This window comes from Oncorhynchus kisutch, linkage group LG14 (assembly GCF_002021735.2).
Source record: "Oncorhynchus kisutch isolate 150728-3 linkage group LG14, Okis_V2, whole genome shotgun sequence".
In the NCBI taxonomy this organism is placed as follows: domain Eukaryota; kingdom Metazoa; phylum Chordata; class Actinopteri; order Salmoniformes; family Salmonidae; genus Oncorhynchus; species Oncorhynchus kisutch.
In genome coordinates, this window is record NC_034187.2 from 70,511,570 (window position 1) to 70,537,862 (window position 26,293).

A 26,293-nucleotide genomic window follows, 5' to 3' on the forward strand; every position below is an offset into this window, starting at 1 on the left:
ACTCTGTCAATTAGGTTACTATTGTGGAGTAACTACAATGTTGTTGATCCATCAGTTTTCTCCTATTACAGCCATTGTAACTGTTTTAAAGTTACCATTGGCCTCACGGTGAAATCCCTGAGCGGTGTCCTTCCTCTCTGGCAACTAAGAAGGACACCTGTATCTTTGTAGTGACTGGGTGTATTGATACATCATCCAAAGTGTCATTAATGCTCCAAAAAATATTCAATGTCTGCTTTTTTCATTTTTACCCATCTATCAATATGTGCCCTTCTTTGCGAGGCATTGGAAAACATCCCTGTTCTTTGTGGTTGAAATTCATTGCTCCACTGAGGGACCTTACAGATAATTAATTGTATGTGTGGGGTACAGAGATGAGGTAGTCATTTAAAAAATGATGTTAAACACTATTATTGCACACAGAGTGAGTCCATGCAACTTATGTGACTTGTTAAGAACATTTTTACTCCTGAACTTATTTAGGTTTGACATAACAAAGGGGTTGAATACTTATTGACTCAAGATATTTCAGCTTTTAATTTGTAATTAATTTGTAAACATTTCTAAAAACATAATTCCCCTTTGACATGATGGGGTATTTCTTATAAGCCAGTGACACAAGATATCATTTGAATCCATTTTCAATTCAGGCGTTAACTCAACAAAATGTGTAAAAAGTCAAGGGGTGTGAATACTTTCTGAAGACACTGTACATGAGGTTAATACAAAAGGTGTGACAATTAGAGAGGAAGTAGCCTGAGGACACGTGAGTCCCATTATAAATATAGGTTGTATAAATTACAGTTTGAACTAATCACATTCAGATGATATCCCTTCAAATAGTAACATTAGCACCTACGACAGGATGCGTCCACACAGAACACCAACAGATTATACTTTTATGTGTTAGATGCATAAGATGCACCAGAACTAGCCTGTATGCTCATACTGTGTATAACATCGAGAAAAGTCACGTCAGGAAACATTGTATCATATAGAAATACCAAGCGTGTTACAGACACAGTAAAACAGATTAAATATAGCATAGCCTACATAGTGTCATTTGTAATTGTATTGTACTGTACAGTGTTAGGAATGGGAGGTTCTAGAAGCCAATTCTATCCTCATATAGAGAGAGGAGGAGCAGGATGCCCCAGCCAGACAGCAGTCCTACATTCTGCAGCAGGAACATGAGCCAGGGCCTACGGTTGTCCACATGGACCATGGTGGGGAGCTGGGGGATGAGGATTAAGACAATCAAATGCATTTAACTCATTGTTCAAAATATATAATATTTGTAGAGGAAATTAGGCATTTCTGAAAGGAATAGGAGCAACTGTGTCAAAACTCGGGGTCAGAGTTCTTCCTGGTCAGGTCACATGGCCAGGAGATGCTAAAGGCCCAAGTCAAAGCAATTGAACTATTCGTGCGACAGATTCTAATTTGAAAAGAACCACCAAGAAGCTATTCCTCCTATCCTGTTTGAGAATGTGGTAAAACTAGCATACTAACCATATCAGCCAGACCCACGTACAGGAAGAGACCAGAGGTGATGGCAGCGATCCACTGCTTGGTGGCCAGGTCAGTAGAGATGGTGAGGGCGATGTAGAGACCGATGAAGGATGTGAGGGCACTGGCCACGTTCAGCATCAAGGCCTTCTTCACTGACACCCCGCTGTGCAGCAGGATAGCGAAGTCACCTGGGAGATGGAGAGAACGGAGAAAGGAGGGGTATAAAGGGATGACACTGGTGATCAAATGTCGGTCTTAGATTGATGTCATTGGAAAGATTGTGTGAATTAGAAACAGAGCCAAATGGCTAAACTGTGTATCTGCTAATCATCTACCTTTCATCTGTTGCTATTAATCTATTCTAATACTTTGTTTGAAATGAAAGATAATCTTCTGAAATCAAACAAATCTAACTAAATATATATATCGAGTTCGATTTGTTTGATTTCAGAAGATTATCTTTCATTTCAAACAATAAAGTATTAGAATAGATTATATATACTGTATATATATATATGGCTGGACCTTATTCTCAAGAGCCTTTTTCAACATGGCCAACTAGAGGAATCAGTCGGTGCTCCACTCACCCAGTTCGTGAGGCAGCTCATGACAGAACACAGCCAGAGACGTGGCAAGACCTGACTTCCAGGAAACAGAAAAGGCCGCTCCGATAGCCAGGCCATCGGCAAAGTTATGTATCCCGTCCCCTATGGTAACCATGTAGGGTAGCAGACGCTGTTCTAGTGGAGGGGAGAGACAGAAGGGAAACTCAGAGAGAGGCTCAGTTGTCTAAATAAGTCCATTCAAAATGCAGCTATTGTTAATAATTGTATATATATATTTGTAAATACAGAATATACTGTATGACTACATGACCAAAAGTACTGTATGTGGATACTTGCTCGTCGAATATCTAATTTCAAAATCATGGGCATTAATATTGAGTTGGTCCCCCCTTTGCTGCTATATCAGCCTCCACTCTTCTGGGAAGGATTTCCACTAGATATTAGAACATAGCTGTGGGGACTTGCTTCCATTCAGCAACAAGAGCATTAGTGAAGACGAGCACTGATGTTGGGCGATTAAGCCTGGCTCACAGACAGCGTTCCAGTTCATCCCAAATGTGTTCAATGGGGTTGAGGTCAGGGCTCTGCGCAGTCAAGTTCTTCCACACAGATTTCCCTTCATTGGAACCAAGGGGCCTAGTCCGAACCATGAAAAACAGCCCCAGACCATTATTCCTCATCCACCAAACTTTACAGTTGGCATATTGCATTGGGGCAGGTAGCGTTCTCCTGGCATCCACCAAACCCTGATTCGTCCATCGGACTACCAGATATTGAAGCGTGATTCATCACTCCAGAGAATGCGTTTCCACTGATCCAGAGTTCAATGGTGGAGAGCTTTACACCGCTCCAGCCGACACTTGGCATGATGATCTTAGGCTTGTATTGGGCTGCTCGGCCATGGAAACCCATTTCATGAAGCTCCCGACGTACAGTTATTGTGCTGACGTTGCTTCCAAAGGCTGTTTGGAACTCGGTAGTGAGTGTTGGAACCAAGGACAGACGATATTTACGTGCTACACGCTTCAGCACACGGCGGGCCGTTCTGTGAGCTTGTGTGGCCTACCACTTTGCGGCTGAGCCATTGTTGTTCCTAGATGTTTTCACTTCACAATAACAGCACTTACAGTTGACAGTGGCAGCTCTAGCAGGGCAGAAATCTGACAAACTGACTTGTTGGAAGTGCCAAGTTGCAAGTCGCTGAGCTCTTCCAGTGGGTCAGAAGTTTACATATACTAAGTTGACTTAAACATCTTGGAAAATTCCAGAAAACTCTGTCATGGCTTTAGATGATTCTGATAGGCTAATGACATTATTTGATTCAATTGGAGGTGTACCTGTGGATGTATTTCAAGGTCTACCTTCAAACTCAGTGCCTCTACACTTGACATCATGGGAAAATCAAAAGAAATCAGCAAAGAACCCATTAAAAAAATTGTAGACCTCTACAAGTCTGGTTCATCCTTGGGAGCCATTTCCAAACACCTGAAGGTACCACGTTCATCTGTACAAACAATTGTACACAAGTATAAACACCATGGGGCCACACAGTCGTCATACAGCTCAGGAAGGAGACGCATTCTGTCTCCTAGAGATGAGCGTACTTTGGTGCGAAAAGTGCAAATCAATCCCAGAACAACAGCAACGGACCTTGTGAAGATGCTGGAGGGAACAGGTACAAAATTATCTATATCCACAGTCCTATATCGACATAACCTGAAAGACCGCTCAGCAAGGAAGAAGCCACTGCTCCAAAACCGCCATAAAAAAGCCAGACTACGGTTGGCAACTGCACATAGAGACAAAGATCGTACTTTTTGGAGAAATGTCCTCTGGTCTGATGAAACGAAAATTGAACTGTTTGGCCATAATGACCATCGTTATGTTTGGAGGAAAAAGGGGAGGCTTGCAAGCCAAAGAACACCGTGGGGCACGGGGGTGGGAGCATCATGCTGTGGGGGTGCTTTGCTGCAGGAGGGACTGGTGCACTTCACAAAATAGATGTCATCATGAGGCAGGAAAATATGTGGATATCTCAAGACATCAGTCAGGAAGTTAAAGCTTGGTCGCAAATGGGTCTTCCAAATGGGCAATGACCCCAAGCATACTTCCAAAGTTGTGGAAAAATGGCTTAAGGACAACAAAGTCAAGGTATTGGAGTGGCCATCACAAATCCCTGACCTCAGTCCTATTGAAAGTTTGTTGGCAGAACTGAAAAAGCGTGTGTGAGCAAGGAGACCTACAAAACTGACTCAGTTACACCAGCTCTGTCAGGAGGAATGGGCCAAAATTCACCCAACTTATTGTGGGAAGCTTGCAGAAGGCATCAAGAAACATTTGACCAAAGTTAACAATTTAAAGGCAATGCTACCAAATACTAATTGAGTGTATGTAAACTTCTGACCCACTGGGAATGTGATGAAATAAATAAAAGCTGAAATAAATGATTCTCTCTACTATTATTCTGACATTTCACATTCTTAAATTAAGTGGTGATGCTAATTTACCTAAGACAGGACATTTTTACTAGGATTAAATGTCAGGAATTGTGAAAAACTGAGTTGAAATGTATTTGTATGTAAAGTTCCAACTTCAACTGTATATATATATATATATATATACATAAATAATGGTGTGTATAGACAGTATGGACAGTATATGAACAGAAGATATGTGTACAGCAGTAGTTATATAGGATGAGTTTTGACTAGAATACAGTATATACATATAGAGTGGCTAAAACAGTACAGTGGTAAACATGATTCAAGTGACCAGTGTTCAATTACTATGTACTGTAGGGCAACAGTCTCTAAGGTATCATTGTAAATGATATTATAATTTACAACGATGACGGGGACATTTGGGTTGTACCTGCAGCTAAAATGTTTTATCCCTTTAGCAAATATCCCTTTTTAATTGTTCATTAGAAAAGAACACAGCTCTCTTGTGCACCTTACTCTTCGTCACACTGAATGTGTGTAAACATTGACTAGACTTGAGACTTGACTCGCACAGTAAGTTTACAGTTTGACATTGTAGCTACTTCCTGAATGTCAAACCTTGACCTATTTTTGTATTATTATTATTATCATCATCTTTGCTACTCAGTCATGTCACGACTTACTTTAACACATTTCTTAGTCTATATTGTATATTCTTATTGCGTATATATTTCCAAACATGAATATGAAAAGAAAAAGGCTTTCCTGTGCAAGTGACCAATAAACTTTGATTAGATGTAATGTCTTATGAAAAGGTTGTAATTGACCCAGAAGACGTTCTTACCTCTTGAGTGTTGGTTTTGTTCTGGAAAGGCTTTCTCTGTGTCATTGCTATCAACCTAGCAGGATCAGAATATTATAGAATAATAACACCTGAATTAAAGCAGTGAAAGGGTTAGTGAGGGACAAGGTGTTCAGAAACACGGGTAGCAGAGACGTAAGACTACATGCTGTGCCAGGTAAAAATATAGGCTTACTATGAAACTGGCTTTTCAGTCATGGATCTATGTCTGACTCAGTTCTCCAAGAGAAAGGTTAGAGGGTTTACAACCTACCAAGTCTGCCTGTGAATAACTAGTACATAACCTACCATGTCTGCCTGTGAATAACTAGTACATAACCTACCATGTCTGCCTGTGAATAACTGTCACACAACCTACCAGGTCTGTCTGTGAATAACTAGTACATAACCTACCATGTCTGCCTGTGAATAACTAGTACATAACCTACCATGTCTGCCTGTGAATAACTGTCACACAACCTACCAGGTCTGTCTGTGAATAACTAGTACATAACCTACCATGTCTGCCTGTGAATAACTAGTACATAACCTACCATGTCTGCCTGTGAATAACTGTCACACAACCTACCAGGTCTGTCTGTGAATAACTAGTACATTACCTACCATGTCTGCCTGTGAATAACTGTCACACAACCTACCAGGTCTCTGTGAATAACTGGTACAGAACCTACCAGGTCTGTCTGTGAATAACTGGTACAGAACCTACCAGGTCTGTCTGTGAATAACTGGTACAGAACCTACCAGGTCTCTGTGAATAACTGGTACAGAACCTACCAGGTATGTCTGTGAATAACTGGTACAGAACCTACCAGGTATGTCTGTGAATAACTGGTACAGAACCTACCAGGTCTGTCTGTGAATAACTGGTACAGAACCTACCAGGTCTCTGTGAATAACTGGTACAGAACCTACCAGGTGTGTCTGTGAATAACTGGTACAGAACCTACCAGGTGTGAACATGGAGGCCTAGGAACTGGTACAGAACCTACCAGGTCTGTCTGTGAATAACTGGTACAGAACCTACCAGGTCTGTCTGTGAATAACTGGTACAGAACCTACCAGGTCTGTCTGTGAATAACTGGTACAGAACCTACCAGGTCTGTCTGTGAATAACTGGTACAGAACCTACCAGGTCTGTCTGTGATACAGACTGCTTGTTCTTTTTGTCCTGCAGGTACATCTCCACGACTTTACCATGGTCACAGTGATGGGGCTCAGACTCCACCTGGAAACACAATGAGACAATGTGCTCATAATATCATATCTTTTGATTGCAGACAGCATAGAACATGTATCTACTATTATTACCTAACAATTATCACATTTTGTAACCAGTAAGACCTGACTAATTTCTGTGACCGAAGCATTGCACTTTATTAAAAGTTTATTGCAAATATACGTGTGGGGGTTTTTTCACCATGGATCCACTGAACCAGTAAGTGGACAGAACAGTGGGGTTCAGTAAGAAGATAACATTTAGAAACAGAGTGAAATTGGGAGGTACTACCTGAAATGGTCCAATAACGTCACTGATTTTTGTTTCTTGATGCAAAACATTTTGCTAAACACAGCCCAGGGGATAGACACTACTTACCCCATGGTGATGCGGAGCATGGTGCGTGGTGATGATGGAGAAAATAGTCTCCATGAGATAGAAGCAGTAGATGCCAGCCATCAGCACCAGTATCTTATAGATGTAGTCTGGAACCTCCTCTGAGTGGCTGTGGTCTGTTCCTTCACTGTGAACATGGAGGCCTAGGAACTGAATCAAAAGAGGAAACACGGTCACAACACGGTCAGACACAGTCAGCCCAATGTCATTATAATGACAGTGTTATGACAGTGTTATGTAACCTTTATGACGGCAATACACAGGGAAGGATAAAACCAAATACTGGTGATGCAATCAACCTGTGGGTCCATTACTCTGAAATGGCCTCCTTCACATGCCACTGTTCTGACAGATGAATGTTTAGAGTGGAGACTGGTACCTATCCACCATATTGCTTTCACCAATCATGTCCTCTCAATAGGTAGTTGTTAAGGAGAGAAGAGGGGGATAAGAAACAATTTCGGCACCATAGGGACACAGTGTTATGTTACTCTCATCATTGGCTTTGTAATGACCGAAGATTCCCCGAAGCAACATCGGCCCATTTCTCTGTTTGTCCAATGAGAGGGTGTCGTTTCAGTTCCTTAATCACATTATTTTACACTGTAGCTGAGGATAGGGTGTGACAGCCTGCTAATACGTCGTCCTGTGATGTTGGCATGGATCTAAAAGGATTGAGCTACAGGAACAGGAAGTTCTGGATCTCCTTTAGAAGAGTCTGTCTGCCCTGGGGGAAATTAGCCAACTAAACTCAACTCCACGATTTACGATGCCGTTGAGTGGCAACAATGTCATGTGTAAATGCAAGCTATTCTTTGGGTGCTGAAATCAGTATTTCTTGATAAAAAAAAAACATTTTATGTGACGTCGTAGCTCCAGTCCGCCCACACTAGTTTCAGCACAACTCCATCGTAAATTGTGGAGTTAAGTTTAATCAAAGGCCCTCAGACATCTAGATGATCATTGGGTCGCACAGACATGAAAGGCCCAGTGCAGTCAATAACTGGATTTCCTGTGTTTTATATTTATTTCCCACAATATGTGGTTGGAATAATACTGTGAAATTGTGAAAATTATGACAAAGGCCATTTGGTGTAAGAGCTGTTTGAAAAGACCCCCTGAAATTTCAGCCTGTTTTGGTGGGATGGAGTTTTGGTCTTCCATGGTGACATCACCATGCAGTAAATTAGTTAACAGAGAGTTTCAAACCTCTGGCAATAACGGCTAGTTTTCACCCTCCCAAATCAGACCACTCGCAGACAGTCCTAGCAAAATTCTTGCTTGAGAAATTGCTTTGTTTGAATCTATTTCTTTATATTTTTTTGTACCATTTTAATTTAAAACAATCACAGTAAGGTACTAAATTGTTACCTAGAAATTATTTGATGTTGAGATAAAAACAGCTGCATTGGCCCTTTAATCATAACACTTCAAGGAAGTGTTGAGGAGAAAGAGGACTAGCTGGTGAGATTGTGATGTTGCGTGTGATGCGCTGCTGGTACAATCTAAAAGGTAATGCTGCTGAACAATAACCAGATGATACCTGATGATATACCTGTTATGCTATAAAGTGAGTATAAAGTCTAAATCAGTGTTTTTTCCCCACATTGTCCATTCCAGGCACAGTTCCAGCACCTATGATGGGTGTGTAACCAGGCCAGCACAGTACAGCTCAGCTTGAATCAGCTGGGCTCGGTAATGTGAATATGGTACTGTGGTGCTCACCATAGGCAGGAGGTGCAACAGGGCGTCCCCAGTGAGGGAGCCCACGGCCAGGCTGACACAGAACTGGATGATGAGCTGGAAGACACTACTACAGGAAGTACACAGCAGCACCACAACGCCAAACACAGCGGCCAGACAGATCAGAAGATTGGCGATGGTGGCATACACATACTCTGTGGAGAGAGAGAATTAACATTACTGGGTTCAACGTATACAGTAATAACAGGACTTAAGCAAATAAGTCAGTCAAGCCATGAAAGGTCTGTTAGATGATAATATATTCCACATACTGTGGATGTTACCTAATGATAACATCCATCTATACTGAACAAAAATATGCAACATGCAACAATTTCAAGTTAAAGTTCATATAAGGAAATCAGTCCATTTAAATCAATTCATTAGGCACTCATCTATGGATGTCACATGACTGGGCAGAGGCGCAGCCATGGGTGGGTCTGGGAAGGTATAGGCCCACCCACTAACCCAATGGGGAGCCAGGCCCAGCCAATCAGAATGAGTTTTTCCCCACAAAAGGGCTTTATTACAGACAAAAATACTCCTCAGTTTCATCAGCTGTCTGGGTGGCTCAGATGAACACACAGGTGAAGAACGCAGATGTGGAGGTCCTGGGCTTGGCGTTACACATGGTCTGCGGTTGTGAGGCCGGTTGGACGTACTGCCAAATTCTCTAAAACAACGTTGGAGGCGGCTTAAGGTAGAGAAATTAAAATTAAATGATCTGGCAACAGCTCAGGTGGACATTCCTGCAGTCATGCTGTTTAATCAGCTTCTTGATACTTCTTGACCTGTCAGGTGGATGGATTATCTTGGCAAAGGATAAATGCTCACTAACAGGGATGTAAACAAGCATGTCAACAAAATTGGAGAGAAATAAGCTTTTTGTGTATATGGAACATTTCTGGGATCTTTTATTTCAGCTCATGGAACATGGGACCAACACTTTACATGTTGATTTTATATTTTTGTTCAGTATAGTTTAAATTTTGGAGCGTTTATATTTATGAACATAGTAAATGTATCGGTGCAGAGTCTCACTATCATTCCCTTTTCATTAAAAAGTAAATAGTGACGAATGGGCCTTTCTGTATCAAAAGGAGAGGAGTGAGTGTTGAATAGAGTGTGTATTGTAGTAGTCAATCAATCACATATATTTTATAAATCCCTTTTAACATCAGAAGTTTACATATATCCATCCTAAACTCCCAAAGAGTAAGCAATGCAGAGGCAGAAGCATGGAGCTAGGACTGTAGCAGTCCACTCACTCTCTATGGTGCTGAGCTGGTCTGATGGTCCAGTGGGGGGAGAGGTGCTGTTGCAGGCCCCACTGAGGATCTGCTGGACCAGGGCTGGGCTAAGCCAGGCCACGTCATACCTGGACAGGCTAGATCCATTCAGCCCATGGATCTTTACCAGTTCCTCTGGGCTGAAACATGTCTATTTGGAGAAAACAGAGCTGAAACACATCTACATAAGCAGGAAATGCCAACAACGAACAGTCTAACTCATATTTATGCATTAAAAACAAATAATAAAAGAAAAGCATTGTAAGTTTTAGTTTTGTAAAGTTGGCGCGGGAGGGGTGGATTTCTTTATGTTATCGATCAATAATGACAAACCTTCTGGCATTGACAACTTAGATGGAAAGCTACTGAGGACGGTAGCTGACTATAGCCACTCCTATATGTCATATCTTTAATCTAAGCATACAGGAAAGTGTGTGCTCTCAGGCCTGGAGAGAAGCCAAAGTCATTCTGCTACCCAATCAGAACTATCAGCTTGCTGCCAGCTCTTAGCAAACTGTTGCAAACAAATGTAATACTATTTCTCTGTAAATAAATTGATGTTCAGCATGCTTATAGAGAAGGGCACTCAACATGTACTGCACTGACATAAATGACTGATGATTGGTTGAAATAAATTGATAATAAGAAGATTGTGGGAGCTGTACTGTTAGATTTCAGTGTAGCCTTTGATATTATTGCCAATAACCTGTTGTTGAGAAAAACGTATGTTTTATGGCTTTTCAACCTCTGCCATATCGTGGATCCAGAGCTTTTCTTCTAATAGAACTCAGAGTTAGTTTTTATAGAAGCCTCTCTCTAATGTAAAACATGTATGGTATGGTATACAGCAGGCAGGTCTCTAGGCCTGCTATTCTTTTCCATTTTACCAATGACCTGCCACTGGCATTAAACCAAGCCTGTGTGTCCATGTATGCTGACTATTCAACCATATACGTGTCAGCAACCACCACTAATGAAGTCACTGAAACTAATGAAGTCACTGAGTTGCAGTCAGTTTTGGAATGGGTGGCCAGTATTAAACTGGTCCTGAACATCTCGTAAACTAAGAGAATTGTATTTGGTACAAATCAGTCCCTAAGCTCTAGACCTCTAGCTGAATCTGATAATGAATGGTGTGGCTGTTGAACAGGTTGAGGAGACTAAATTACTTGGTGTTCCCTTAGATTGTAAACTGTCATGGTCAAAACATATAGATTCGATGGTTGTAAAGATGGGGAAAGAGATGCTCTGCTTTTTTGACACCACACTCCAAAAATCAAGTCCTGCAGGCCTCTAGTTTTGTCTTATCTTGATTATTGTCCAGTCATGTGGTCAAGTGTCGCAAAGAAAGGTCTAGTTAAGCTGCAGATGGCCCAGAACAGAGCGGCACATCTTGCTCTTCACTGTAATAAGAGGGCTAATATAAATACTATGCATTCCAGTCTCGCTTGGCTAAAAGTAGAGGTGAGACTGACTGCATCACTTCTTACTTTTATAAGAAACATTAATGTGTTGAAAATTCTACATTTTTGCATAGTCAACTTACAGCTCTGACACACACACTTACATACCGGACATGCCACCAGGGGTCTTTTCACAGTCCTCAAATTCAGAACAAAGTCAAGAAAGCTTACAGTATTATATAGAGCCATAATTGCTTTTGCTCAAGTGAACAGCAAACCTGGTTTAAAAAACAGATGAAACAATACTTCACGGCACAACGCCTCTCCCCTATTCAACCTAGATATTTTATGTGCATGTATTGATATGTAGGCTATGTCTGCCATTTTTAAATGGATGTAGTTCTGTCCTTGAGCTGTTCTAGTCTATTATTGTTCTGTATTATGTCATGTTTCATGTTTTGTGTGAACCCCAGGAAGAGTAGCTGCTGCTTTCACAACAGCTAATGGAGATCCTAATAAAATACCAAATACATGGAGGAAACAGCGCTGAAACATGTCTACATTGAGGAAACAGCACTGAAACATGTCTACATGGAAGAAACAAAGATGAAACAAGTATACATGGAGGAAACAAAGATGAAACAAGTATACATGGAGGAAACAATGATGAAACAAGTATACATGGAGGAAACAAAGATGAAACAAGTATACATGGAGGAAACAAAGATGAAACAAGTATACATGGAGGAAACAAAGATGAAACAAGTATACATGGAGGAAACAGGGATGAAACACATCTACAGTGGCTTGCGAAAGTATTCACCCCCTTGGCATTTTTCCTATTTTGCTGCCTTACAACCTGGAATTAAAATAGATTTTGGGGGGGATTGTATCATTTGATTTACACAACATGCCTACCACTTTGAAGATGCAAAATATGTTTTATTGTGAAACAAACAAGAAATAAGACAAAAAACAGAACACTTGAGAGTGCAAAACTATTCCCCCCCTCAAAGTCAATACATTGTAGATCCACCTTTTGCAGTAATTACAGTTGCAAGTCTTTTGGGGTATGTCTATATAAGCGTGGCACATCTAGCCACTGGGATTTTTGCCCATTCTTCAAGGAAAAACTGCTCCAGCAGTTGGATGGGTTCCTCTGGTGTACAGCAATCTTTAAGTCATACCACAGATTCTCAATTGGATTGAGGTCTGGGCTTTGACTAGGCCATTCCAAGACATTTAAATGTTTCCCCTTAAACCACTCGAGTGTTGCTTTATCACTATGCTTAGGGTCATTGTCCTGCTGGAAGGTGAACCTCCATCCCAACCTCAAATCTCTGGAAGACTGAAACAGGTCTCCCTCAAGAATTTCCCTGTATTTAGCGCCATCCATCATTCCTTCAATTCTGACCAGTTTCCCAGCCCCTGACGATGAAAAACATTCCCACAGCATGATGCTGCTGCCACCATGCTTCACTGTGGGGATGTTGTTTTCGGGGTGATGAGAGGTGTTGGGTTTGCGCCAGACATAGCGCTTTCCTTGACGGCCAAAAAGCAACATTTTTGTCTCATCTTACCAGAGTAACTTCTTCCATATGTTTGGGGAGTCTCCCACATTCCTTTTGGCAAAAACCAAATGTGTTTGCTTATTTCCTTCTTTAAGTAATTGCTTTTTTCTGGCCACTCTTCCGTAAAGCCCAGCTCTGTGGAGTGTACGGCTTAAAGTGGTCCTATGGACAGATACTCAAATCTCCACTGCGTAGCTTTGCAGCTCCTTCAGGGTTATCTTTGGTCTCGTTGTTGCCTCTCTGATTAATGCCCTCCTTGCCTGGTCTGTGAGTTTAGGTGGGGGCAGGTTTGTGAGTTTAGGTCTCTTGGCAGGTTTGTTGTGGTGCCATATTCTTTCAAATTTTTAATAATGGATTTAATGGTGCTCCATGGGATGTTCAAAGTTTCAGATATTTTTTTATAACCCAACCCTGCTCTGTACTTCTCCACAACTTTTTCCCTGACCTGAGCTGCTTCTTTTTCATGGTTCCCCTTGCTTAGTGGTGCTGTAGACGCTGGAGCCTTTCAGAACAGCTGTATATATACTGTATATATACTGAGATCATGTGACACTTAGATTGCACAAAAGTGGACTTTATTTAACTAATTATGTGACTTCTGAAGGTAATTGGTTGCACCAGATCTTATTTAGGGGCTTCATAGCAAAGGGGGTGAATACATATGCACAAACCACTTTTCTATTTTTTTTCTATTTTTTCTTCTTTTAAACAAGTGATTTTTTTCATTTCACTTTGTATGTCCATTACCTGAAATCCAAATAAAAATACATTTTAATTACAGGTTGTAATGCAACAGAATAGGAAAAATACCAAGGGGGATGAATACTTTTGCAAGGAACTGTATATGGAGGAAACAGGGATAAAACACATCTATATGGAGGAAACAGGGCTGTAACACCCTATAGTGCACTGTTTTGGGCACTATGAAGGGAATAGTGTGTCATTTGGGACACAGTCAGATACAGTATTTGGATGAGTAGACAAGTATATTAATTGAATAATTAATTTGCATTTCCATTTTCCATTGATGCACTGCACAGCACAGCATTTTCAGCTATTATTTCAGCTATTCAGCTATTTCATCTTTATTTAACCAGGTAGGCTAGTTGAGAACAAGTTCTCATTTACAACTGCGACCTGGCCAATATAAAGCAAAGCAGTGCGACAGAAACAACAACACAGAGTTACACATAAACAAAGGTACGGTTAATAACACAATATAAAAATCTATGTACAGTGTGTGCAAATGTAGAAGAGTAGGGAGGTAGGTAATAAATGGGCCACAGAGGCCAAATAACACTGGAGTGGTAGATGTGCAAGTAGTGATACTGGGGTGCAAAAGAGCAAGAGGGTAAGTAATAATATGGGGATGAGATAGTTGGGTGTGCTATTTACAGATTCACTGTACCTGTACACAGCCATCGGTAAGCTGCTCTGACAGCTGATGCTTAAAGTTAGGGAGGGAGATATAAGACCCCAGCTTCAGTGATTTTTGCAATTCGTTCTAGTCAATGCCTTAAATGACTAAAGGAAAGATGTCATTGGGCATTCATTCATCTCTTGTGGAAAGACTATGTAAACATAAATGGTACATCTGACCAAATTACACAAGATTTTAGTTCTGGGTTTAGTTTGAGATTAGGCATTTATAAAGTGGGGATCACTTTTACAAGTGACATGTCATTATGCCTCAGCTGTGCTCCTTTTCATTCAATTTCTCCAATAGAGATGTTACCATGGAGGGAATCAATAGCTCCCAATAGCTCAGGCAATTAAAGCACATCTAATGCTCATTACAACACACAGGAGGAGCAGCAGACACCATGGGGTTTAGCAGTTTGATAATGAATCAGAGTGAAGGAGTGTGGGTGGGTTTATGTGTGTGTGTGTGTGTGTGTGTGTGTGTGTGTGTGTGTGTGTGTGTGTGTGTGTGTGTGTGTGTGTGTGTGTGTGTGTGTGTGTGTGTGTGTGTGTGTGTGTGTGTGTGTGTGTGTGCTGTGCCTTTAAGCCCCCGAAGAGAGAGTGAAGCTAAGGCCTTGACCTAATAACCCACCAAGCACTGAGGTGATTCAGTATAATAATGACCCACCAAGCACTGAGGTGATTCAGTATAATAATTACCCACCAAGCACTGAGGTGGTTCAGTATAAAAATTACACACTAAGCACTGAGGTGGTTCAGTATTGTAATTACCCACCAAGCACTGAGGTGGTTCAGTAAAATAATTACATACCAAGCACTGAGGTGGTTCAGTATAATAATCACCCATCAAGCACTGAGGTGGTTCAGTCTAATAATGACCCACCAAGCACTGAGGTGGTTCAGTATAATAATGACACACCAAGCACTGAGGTGGTTCAGTATAATAATCACCCATCAAGCACTGAGGTGGTTCAGTATAATAATGACCCACCAAGCACTGAGGTGGTTCAGTATAATAATGACACACCAAGCACTGAGGTGATTCAGTATAATAATTACCCACCAAGCACTGAGGTGGTTCAGTATAAAGAATTACACACTAAGCACTGAGGTGGTTCAGTATTGTAATTACCCACCAAGCACTGAGGTGGTTCAGTAAAATAATGACACACCAAGCACTGAGGTGGTTCAGTATAATAATCACCCATCAAGCACTGAGGTGGTTCAGTATAATAATTACCCACCAAGCACTGAGGTGGTTCAGTATAATAATGACACACCAAGCACTGAGGTGGTTCAGTATAATAATTACCCACCAAGCACTGAGGTGGTTCAGTATAATAATGACACACCAAGCACTGAGGTGGTTCAGTATAATAATGACACACCAAGCACTGAGGTGGTTCAGTATAATAATGACACACCAAGCGCTGGGGTGGTTCAGTATAATAATTACCCACCAAGCACTGAGGTGGTTCAGTATAATAATTACTCACCAAGCACTGAGGTGGTTCAGTAAAATAATGACACACCAAGCGCTGGGGTGGTTCAGTATAATAATTACTCACCAAGCACTGAGGTGGTTCAGTAAAATAATGACACACCAAGCACTGAGGTGGTTCAGTATAATAATGACACACCAAGCACTGAGGTGGTTCAGTATAATAATTACCCACCAAGCACTGAGGTGGTTCAGTAAAATAATGACACACCAAGCGCTGGGGTGGTTCAGTATAATAATTACCAGGTCCCAGCTGCTGATGTTCCTCTGGTGGTACCCCTCCTCGTGACTCTGCCTGAAGGCTGCACTTCCACCTCGACCCCCCCAACCACTCTGAGCACCTCGACCCCCGCTAGCGGCACTGTGGTGACTATGATCATTATGACCATGGTCATTGTTGTGTCCATCTTGATCTCCATGTTCATGATCGTGTTCCTCTTCGTGGATTCCACCCAGTTGCAAGCTCTTCATAATACCTTCCAGCTCTACAGAGATGAATCAGAATGATATGATTGGTGGTAATGTATATAGCAGGCCATTGGGGAACAGCAGGGGCGAAACTTTGGCTTTAGAAGTGGGGGGGACATATTTTTTTTGTATAACTTTTTTTTCTTCAGTCAGATTAACACTCCAAGAGCCTACCCGGCACCTCGGAGTCGTCCGCATGGTCCTAAAGCACACTGTTGCCTCGTTTTGTATCACATTCTAATGATAAAACTGGGGGGAACATGTCCCCCCCGTCCCCAGTGAAAGTTGCGCCCCTGGGGAAAAGTAATATACACTCTAATTACCAGTGGTTTTCATAGGGTAATGTTAATAACATAGCCTCTCAAGGGCAACATGCTAAATAAATGATGAATTATGTATGACACATCATGGATGAATGAGTAGGTTGAAGTACAGGCAGGAGGATGACATTACATGTGTTATAAAAGTGTAATAAAACTAAAACTAAAGAATAAGATCAAAATGATTCATACTAATAGGAATAGTCACTTGTTATGAGAGTAATAACAACATTAAAGGGTTATCGTACGGTACCATGAATAGTGATGTTGTCAGAGCCGAAGCGGTTGAGTATGAAATCCAAAAAATACTCTTCTTCAGGTAGTGCTCTGGCTGTCATGCAGTCACCTCGTAAAGCATGGTAAACTATGTATCCAAACACCACATCTGTGTTGTGAGGGTCACCATCACTAGTTGACGCGCTGCTCTCCTCTAAGATGTCTTGACCAGTGAGACAGTGCTAAATGACCATGATAACAAGACAGGACAGACTTACACTGTTGAATAGAAATACTTTGTTGAGACAAATTAACTATTTAGAAAACAGGTCAGTATATACAGTATTTTGCTATTCTTCATTATAAACCGGGTAGTTTCAGCCCTGGATTCCGATTGGCTAAAATGCATGGCATATGAGACAATATACCACAGGTATGACGCAATCTCCTGGTTTACTGTTCTAATTACGTTGGTAACCTGTTTATAACAGCAATAAGGCACCTCTGGGGGTTTGCAGTATATGGCCAATATAACACGGCTAAGGGCTGTAGCCAGGCACTCTACATTGTTAAAATTTTAACAGCCCGTAGCCGTGGTATATTGGCAATATACCACACCCCCTCTGGCCTTATTACTTCATTATTACACATCAGCTCCAACCTGGTCGTACTGCTGATCAGGCTTGTAGTGCTTCTCCATGTTTCGGAGCAGAGTCTCTATCCCACTGCTCTCCATGTCTCCGTGTCCATGCCCATCCCTGTGCCTGTGTACGTGGTGGTCATGGCCTGTGATTTCCTGGATGAGGTGGTCATGGCCTGTGATTTCCTGGATGAGGTGGTCCGTCTCATCCCCCCACCTCCCTGCCTTCACGGCAGAGCAGGCCTCGGTGGGAGAGCTGAGGTAGAGGTGGCATCCTGCCGCTACTCTGAAGAAGCCCTCGTTGTGAAGGAGACCACCAGTGCTGGTAAAGTTACCCACCAGCTGGTCTACTGACTGCACAGAGAGGCACTAGAAACAAGCTTCAGTGTTACATGTAGATTATTAATGTACTAAGGACAAATATAGGTCTAATTTATAAGAGAAAACATAAGGTCGTAAGGTCTTATTGTTTTGTCATTATGACCACAAGCTAAAGGAAAGGAGTTTGGGTTGGTTTGACTTGGGTGACATTTTCTGATATTTAAGAGCAGACTATACTCTGGGTTTTTTAGTCAGGACATACAGTGACTTTGTACAGTATCATAATGTAGATAATAGTCCGAATCTACCGCACATCCAAAACCGACTAGTGAATGTGCTGGAGGCAAAATGCAAAACTGGAGGAACAGGAAAAAGTCTCCACACATTTTTAGTCAGATGTAAATGTATTTTAGAATAGGCTGAGCTTGATGCAGGTCGGACTGACTGAAAGAAATATGAAATAGAATTTCAGAAATGTAAGGAAAATAGAATGCCTGATCATTAAGATGCAATTTAAACAACCTGCACAGTGAAGGTTGATACAACCAAGACATTCAAATGAATTGGCGATGTAAAAGAAAAGCATTAATATAAAATATTATATTGGGTTTATGATCATTGTAATAGTCATATAGAAGGCTATGCTAATACTTGTAACCCAGCCATACGCCATTTAAGCCTAAGACATTGTTCTATAATATCTACTACCCTGTTTTAGTGTTGGTTTTATGTCATTGCAATAGTAAGAACATAATGGTCGGGATAAATGTTGTTACAAAAATCGGGTACAAAACAATTTGTAATGCTGACGTCGTGTAATATCTCTCTGTGTAATAATAACACGAATCATTATTGTTTTTAATCTATAATACAGTAATAATAACAATATATATATTTTTAATATTATGGAGCAAGCTTTAACTTTATAATTGCTCAGTGCTCAAGATATATGTATCAATAAAAATAAACTCTGTTAGAGACTGATAAATAAAAAAAATACGGATATATTTTAGCTATTGGTCTAACAAAGAACTGTGACTGTACGTACAGCGTAGTCTCCAGTAGTGTAGCGCACGGCACAGCACAGTAACAGGTGCAGAATGGACCTCGACCTTTCCTAAAGCGCAAGCTGTAGCGAGTGTAGGAAAAAAGTTACCTTTTCACACGATACACCAGGGCACTGCACACGCTTCTCTAACAGTTTGAAAAAGGAGCGAACTGACATTTCATCCAGGTATTCCTCTCCTGGCGACACGAGCTCCACCACTTTGTCATATACATCCACAGGTGAATACCACGCATAGCTGAATATGTTAATACTCAGACATAGGAGAATAACGGGGAAATACTTATATGTAGTTTTCATCGTTTTATCTTTAAAGATAAAATACTCTATAAAAAATTATCAAAAATAAAGTGCTAAAAAAGTGAGTTTAGTCGATGAGTTGTTTCCCGAGTGGCGCAGATCATTCCACACGCGGTTTTTAAGGTCATCATACAGGTCTCTATAATTACAAAGTTAGAGATTTCATCGACCTGTAAGCTTGCCTTTGATTGGTCCAGAGGCGAGGTGTGCTTCTCTACCAGTCCATAAATAAGTGACCATTGCAGTTCACCTGAATTAGGGGTACATGTCCAAATCACCTGTCTTCATTGTAAACTCAGCATAAACTGACCTAAACTGAAATAATGGCAAGTTAGTTTTTTAAATGTCAGTACAATATGTTGCTAAGAACACAGGCAAAATATGTGTGCCACGTGACACACTTACACCCTCAATGGCCACAACTGTCTTGATGAAGACCATCACTAGCTGTTATCTAAATATCAAATAATTGTACAATGAAGTACCTTACTGTGAATATTTACATTTAAAATGGTCAAAAATAAACCAAAATAGCTTCTTAGCAAAAGGCAATTTCTCAAGCAAGAATTTTGCTTGGACTGTCTGAATGGTCTACGTGGGGAGGGGAAAACACTGCTGTTATTTGCAGAGAGGTTACTGCCTGGTGATGTCTCCATGGAAGGCCAAAACTCCATCCTACCAAAACAGGCTGAAATTACAGGTGGTCTTTTCAAACAGCTCTTAAACTAAAAGGGCATAATCATAATTTTCACAATCCCCAGTATTATTCCAACCCCATAGTGTGGAAATATATATAAAACACAGGGAAATCTCATGTTTTACTGCCCTGGGCCTTTAACACTTCCCTTTACTGACAACAGGTTGTGTATTAGGAATATTGACAACATGATGTAACGAGACAATTTATTACTGACAGCGTGGAAGGTGGCTGGTGGAACTTTTGTCAAAACAAATCATTCACATACTGTCATTTTTACAGGACTTTTTCAGTTCAAAAAAATAAAGAGCCAACACATAGTAGAGGAAATGTATTGATGAGTAAATTCAGAGGCCCTATTCTTCACGTATACCCATTTTGTGGAGTAAAAGCACTTTCCATGGACAATATTCAAAATGTTGCATTGACCGTGTGCCTGGATGATTGAGTCCCATAGTTTTTCCTGGCAATGACTAAGAGAAACTTTCTCACAGCAAACCAAGAAGATAAGATGTACCAATGCAGACACAACCATGTTAACTAATTCACAAAGTGTTCATGTGAATTACCAATGAGGACATATAAGTGTTCATCTACTTGACCAATGAGAATGAGACCAATGTTGTGTAAGTACAACGAGCAGGAGTAAAATGTATGTTTGGCAAGGTGTTGTCTGAGCACGATCCTTCCATCGCAATGTAAATGAAAGACTGGAGTAAAATACTTTCCATGGACATCCATCATTTGTATTGACCGTGTGGCTGGATGATTGGGTCCAGTATTTAGGGACAATAGTTTTTCCTTACCATGACCAAGATAATCTCCTGGCCTTCAAAATGGTTAGTGGACTGCCATTACTGTAACACCTGCTACACACCTGTTGTCACAAGTGCATCTCAAGCTATGGGGGGGAAGTTTCCCCTTGGTACAGATCTGTGATCAGCTTTCCCTCCCCCAATCCTAACCATTATTGTGGAAAATTGAAAACTGACCCAAGATCAGTGTCTAGGGGCGACCACCCTACAATGCATCATCAGAACAGAGGCTGGGCCAGGTGAGACTGGTCTAACACATCCTTGTGTTATTGTCAACAGGATATGAGGAGGAGATCCCCTGTCTCCAAGTCAAACATGAAACTGTTTGAAGGGTCTTTGGATGTAAGTGTGAGTATGAATATCCAATGAGGTACCCAAAGTAGACCTTCAGTGGTTTGCCACCTGTGTTACTTTGAACATATTTGGATGAAAGAAAGGCATGTGCAGAGTAGAAGAGCAGTGAGCGTGAAACTGCTGCCTCGTGGGAGATTTTGTTCTGAAGGGCCTAGCAGGATTTCTGGATCTGTATAATGGGTTTGTGACGTGTCATAGCCTTGAACGAACGTGTGACATTACATTATCAAAGGAACAGTCATCATGTGGTAATGATCTTAGAAAAACAACATTATCATGGTCAATATTAACATTGTCATGGTCAATATTGATGTTATTATGGTCAATATTAACATGATCGTGGTCGATATTGATGTTATTATGGTCAATATTAACATTATCATGGTCAATATTAACATTATCACGGTCAATATTAACATTATCATAGTCAATATTGATGTTATTATGGTCAATATTAACATTATTATGCTCAATGTCAACATTATTATGGTCAATATTAACATTTTATGGTCAATATTAACATCTTTATGGTCAATGTTAACATTATTATGGTCAATATTAACATTATTATGGTCAATGTTAACATTATTATGGTGAATGTTGATGTTATTATGGCAATATTAACATTATTGTTAATATTAAACACATATTTGATTCATATTTTGCCACAACAAATCCCCATAAGCCTACATTCAAAATAATAATTTAATATATTTGATGTTTGGTTTCATAGACCACTCTCTCCATACAACAAGGTTGCCAGGGATAGGTAATTAGTTTAGCTTCCCATTCAGTGAATGCATGCTACCTGACAAAGTTCACTGTCGACAGAGACAATAAACCTTATCTTGAGTTACAGCTACACAACTTTAATCTCAAAAGGTCATCACTGATAGACTACAGTGCCTTCAGAAAGTATTCATAGTACCCCTTGACTTATTGCACATTTTGTTGTGTTACAGCCTGAATTCAAAATGTAATAATTCATTTCTCATTCATCTACACACAATACCCCATAATAACAAAGTGAAAACATGCTTTTAGACATTTTAGCAAATGTATTGAAAATTAAATACCGTAATATCAAATTTACATACTGTAAATATTCCAACATCTGAGTCTATACTTTGTAGAATCACCTTTGGCAGTGATTACATCGGAGAGTCCTTCTGGCTAAATCTTTAAGAGCTTTCCATACCTGGATTGTTCAATATTTGCCCATTATTCTTCTCAAAATTCTTCAAGCTCTGTCAAATTGGTTGTTGATCATTGCTTGATAACCATTTTCAGGTCTTGCCATAGATTCAAGTCAAAACTGTAACTCAGCCACTTAGGAACATTCACTGTCTTCTTGGTAAGCAACTCCAGTGTAGATTTTGCCTTGTATTCTAGGTTATTGTCCTGCTCAAAGGTGAATTCATCTCCCAGTATCTGTTGGAAAGCAGACTGAACCAGGTTTTAACCCTAACCCTAACCCTTTTCCATTCATTTTCTTTTTATCCTGTAAAACCCACCAGTCCTTAACGATTACAAGCATACCCATGACATGATGCAGCCACTACTATGCTTAAAAATATGGAGAGTGGTACTCAGTAATGTGTTGTATTGGATTTGCCCCAAACATAACACATTGTATTCAGGACAAAAAGTGAATTCCTTTGCCAAATTTTTTGCAGTTTTACTTTAGTGTCTTGTTGCAAACAGGATGCATGCTTTGGAATATTTGTATTCTGTACAGACTTCCTTATTTTCACTGTCAATTAGATTAGTATTGTGGAGTAACTACAATGTTGTTGATCCATCAGTTTTCTCCTATTACAGCCACTAAACTATGTAACTATTTTAAAGTTACCATTGGCCTCATGGTGAAATCCCTGAGTGGTGTCCTTCCTCTCTGGCAACTGAGTTAGGAAGGACACCTGTATCTTTGTAGTGACTGGTGATTGATACACCAAGGGGATAGTCAGTCTGATTTTTTTTTACCCATCTACCAATATGTGCCCTTCTTTGCGAGGCATTGGAAAACCTCCCTGTTCTTTGTGGTTGAATCTGTGTTTGAAATTCACTGCTCGACTGAGGGACCTTACAAATAATTGTATGTGTGGGGTACAGAGCTGAAGTAGTCATTCAAAAATCATGTTAAACACTATTATTGGACACAGAGTGAGTCCATGCAACTTAAGTGACTTGTTCAGGAGTAACAATGTGTTTAACTTATTTAGGCTTGCCATAAAAAAGGGGTTGAATACTTATTGACTCAAGACATTTCGGCTTTCATTTGTAAAAATGTCTAAAAACACAATTTCACTTTTACATTATGGGGTATTGTGTGTTGGCTAGTGACCATTTAAAAAATATATTTTAATCAATTTTATATTCAGGCTGTAACACAACAAAATGTGGTAGAAGCCAAGGGGTGTGAATAATTTCTGAAGGCACCGTATTTCCCCAAATAATCAGATAATAGACAAAGACAACATATTTTTTTTCTCTACCTACAGCATCTGATAAACAGCTGTAGTCTATTGATTGTGTTATGTTCACATTATCTGTCCAGAAGTCTTCCTTCAAGACTGTTACAGACATGTTGGCAGAAACCTAAGTCAGCAGTAGCTATATTACAGTAATGTAGAGCTGAGGTTGTTCTGAACTGATAGTTAGACTGCACTGCAGTCATTTCATCAAGCAGACGTTACTCAGAATGTCCTCACTTTGTGGTCACCATCACCACTTAGACAGAGAAGTCATACTATCTGCTACCTAAAGTAAACTGACACTGCTCTCTGTGGAGTCAGTCAGCATTTTCACTCTGACCCTGAGAAGACAGACAAGGCCAACACACAGCCTCCATAACTGCAGCAACATCAGGGGTGCTTCAAGATACTGTAGAGCGCAAAATACATTTTCACAACTCTAAGTTGAAGAGTTCACAGTGTGACAAGGTTTAGGTCCACCGTGGCATTATTCCATCTCATAACAGTTTCACACTTATCCTGTACCATTCTGCAGCAACAAAGGTGCAATACTGGAAATACTGTGTGACCCAGGTCCTGAGTTAATCATCAGTTTTATTTGACCTTAAAAATGTGTTTATATTTCAGTTCAAAGATAATAAAACAGGTTATCAACATAAAAATTTAAAAAAACGTTATTTAACTAGGCAAGTCAGTTAAGAACCAATTCTTATTTTCAATGACGGCCTAGGTGGGGTGGGGGGGGTTAACTGCCTGTTCAGGGGCAGAACGACAGATTTATACCTTGTCAGCTCGGGGATTTGAACTAGCAACCTTTCGGTTACTAGTCCAACACTGTAACCACAAGGCTACCCTGCCGCCCCAATATTGACCGGCTTAGTCAAATAAATTGCTGGCGCAGACGCTTCAAAATCGAATAAGCGTAATCTTGAATACATATTAACTAAAGAGTCATCTTGAATATATAAATCAATGTTTATACAATGGGAGAGTCACATTTGTAGGTTTGTATTTTAACTTCCTCATTCCAGCCATCCATTTCCTTAACCCTGTGAGACCCAAGCGAGGAATTAATGTTACTACCCTTCAGAAATACTTGTATTAGGCCTCTGATTATGACAATAATCTGTTTTTTCTTCTCAAATGTGTAGTACAATTTTCTGGAAACGTTGCAAAAATGCAACATTGTGCTTCAATGGTAGGAAACATTTGTGGAAAGAAAACTGTGAAATGTTATGGAAATCACATCAAAATGTGATGGGACATATGTTCTAGTGGTATATACAGTATATCACAAAAGTGAGTACACCCCTCACATTTTTGTAAATATTTGAGTATATCTTTTCATGTGACAACACTGAAGAAATGACACTTTGCTACAATGTAAAGTAGTGAGTGTACAGCTTGTATAACAGTGTAAATTTGCTGTCCCCTCAAAATAACTCAACACACAGGCATTAATGTCTAAACCGCTGGCAACAAAAGTGAGTACACCCCTAAGTGAAAATGTCCAAATTGGGCCCAAAGTGTCAATATTTTGTGTGGCCACCATCCTTTTCCACTGCAATGCAGTACCCTAGACCACTGCGCCACACAGGAGGCCCCCCTACAGACGGAATTTAGACCAAGTAATTCACACAATCTACATACAGTATAGATCACAGGATGTTGGTGGCACCTTCATTGGGGAGGACAGGCAGGTGGTAATGGCTGGAGCAGAATGGTATCATATACAGTACATTCAGAAAGTATTCAGACCCCTTGACTTTTTCCACATTTTGTTAAGTTACAGCCTTATTCTAAAATGGATTAAATCATTTTTCCCCCTTCATCAATCTACACACAATACCCCATAATGACAAAGCAAAAACAGGTTTATAGAAATGTTCACAAATGTATTACAAATAAAAAACAGAACATCACATTTACATAACTATTCAGACCCTTTACTCAGTACTTTGTTGAAGCACCTTTGGCAGCTATTACAGGATTTAGTCTTCTTGGGTATGACGCTACCAGCTTGGCACACCTGTATTTGGGGAGTTTATCCCATTCTTCTACACAGACCCTCTCAAGCTCTGTCAGGTTGGATGAGGAGCGTCGCTGCACAGCTATTTTCAGGTCTCTCTAGAGATGTTAGATCAGCTTCAAGTCCGGGCTCTGGCTGGGGCACTCAAGGACATTCAGAGACTTGTCCCGAAGCCACACCTGTGTTGTCTTTGCTTAGGATCGTTTTCATGTTGGAAGGTGAACTTTCACCCCCAGCTCTAGGAAGAGTCTTGGTGGGTCCAAACTTCTTCCATTTATGAATGAGGTCAATCTGTTCTTGGGGACCTTCAATGCTGTAGACATTTTTCGGTATCCTTCCCCAGATCTGTGCCTCGACACAATCCTGTCTCAGATCTCTACAGACCTCATGGCTTGGTTTTTGCTCTGACATGCACTGTGAGACAGGTGTGTGCCTTTTCAAATCTTGTCCAATCAATTGAATTTACCACAGATGGACTCCATTCCAGTTGTAGAAACATCTCAAAGATAATCAATGGAAACAGGATGCACCTGAGCTGAATTTTGAGTCTCATAACAAAGGGTCTGAATGCAAATAAGGTATCTGTTTTTTTAAATTTGGATAAATGTGCCAAAATGTCTAAAAACCTGTTTTCACTTTGTCATTATGGGTTATTGTGTGTAGATTGATGA

General features: G+C 40.4%; 1 protein-coding gene across 1 annotated transcript; it reads right to left on the minus strand.

Moving 5' to 3' along the window:
* Positions 1–509: 509 nt before the first annotated feature.
* Positions 510–19,905, minus strand: LOC109904403 (zinc transporter ZIP4). Its single transcript, XM_031788859.1, has 12 exons — positions 19,044–19,905; positions 17,588–17,935; positions 16,964–17,168; positions 16,166–16,407; positions 10,005–10,176; positions 8,719–8,891; positions 6,976–7,143; positions 6,511–6,606; positions 5,364–5,418; positions 2,100–2,252; positions 1,513–1,700; positions 510–1,234 (listed from the first exon to the last, which is right to left on the minus strand). Exons 1-12 carry the CDS (start codon positions 19,251–19,253, stop codon positions 1,106–1,108), a joined length of 2,139 nt encoding a protein of 712 aa, XP_031644719.1. The 5' UTR covers positions 19,254–19,905; the 3' UTR covers positions 510–1,105.
* Between the last annotated feature and the right edge of the window lie 6,388 nt (positions 19,906–26,293).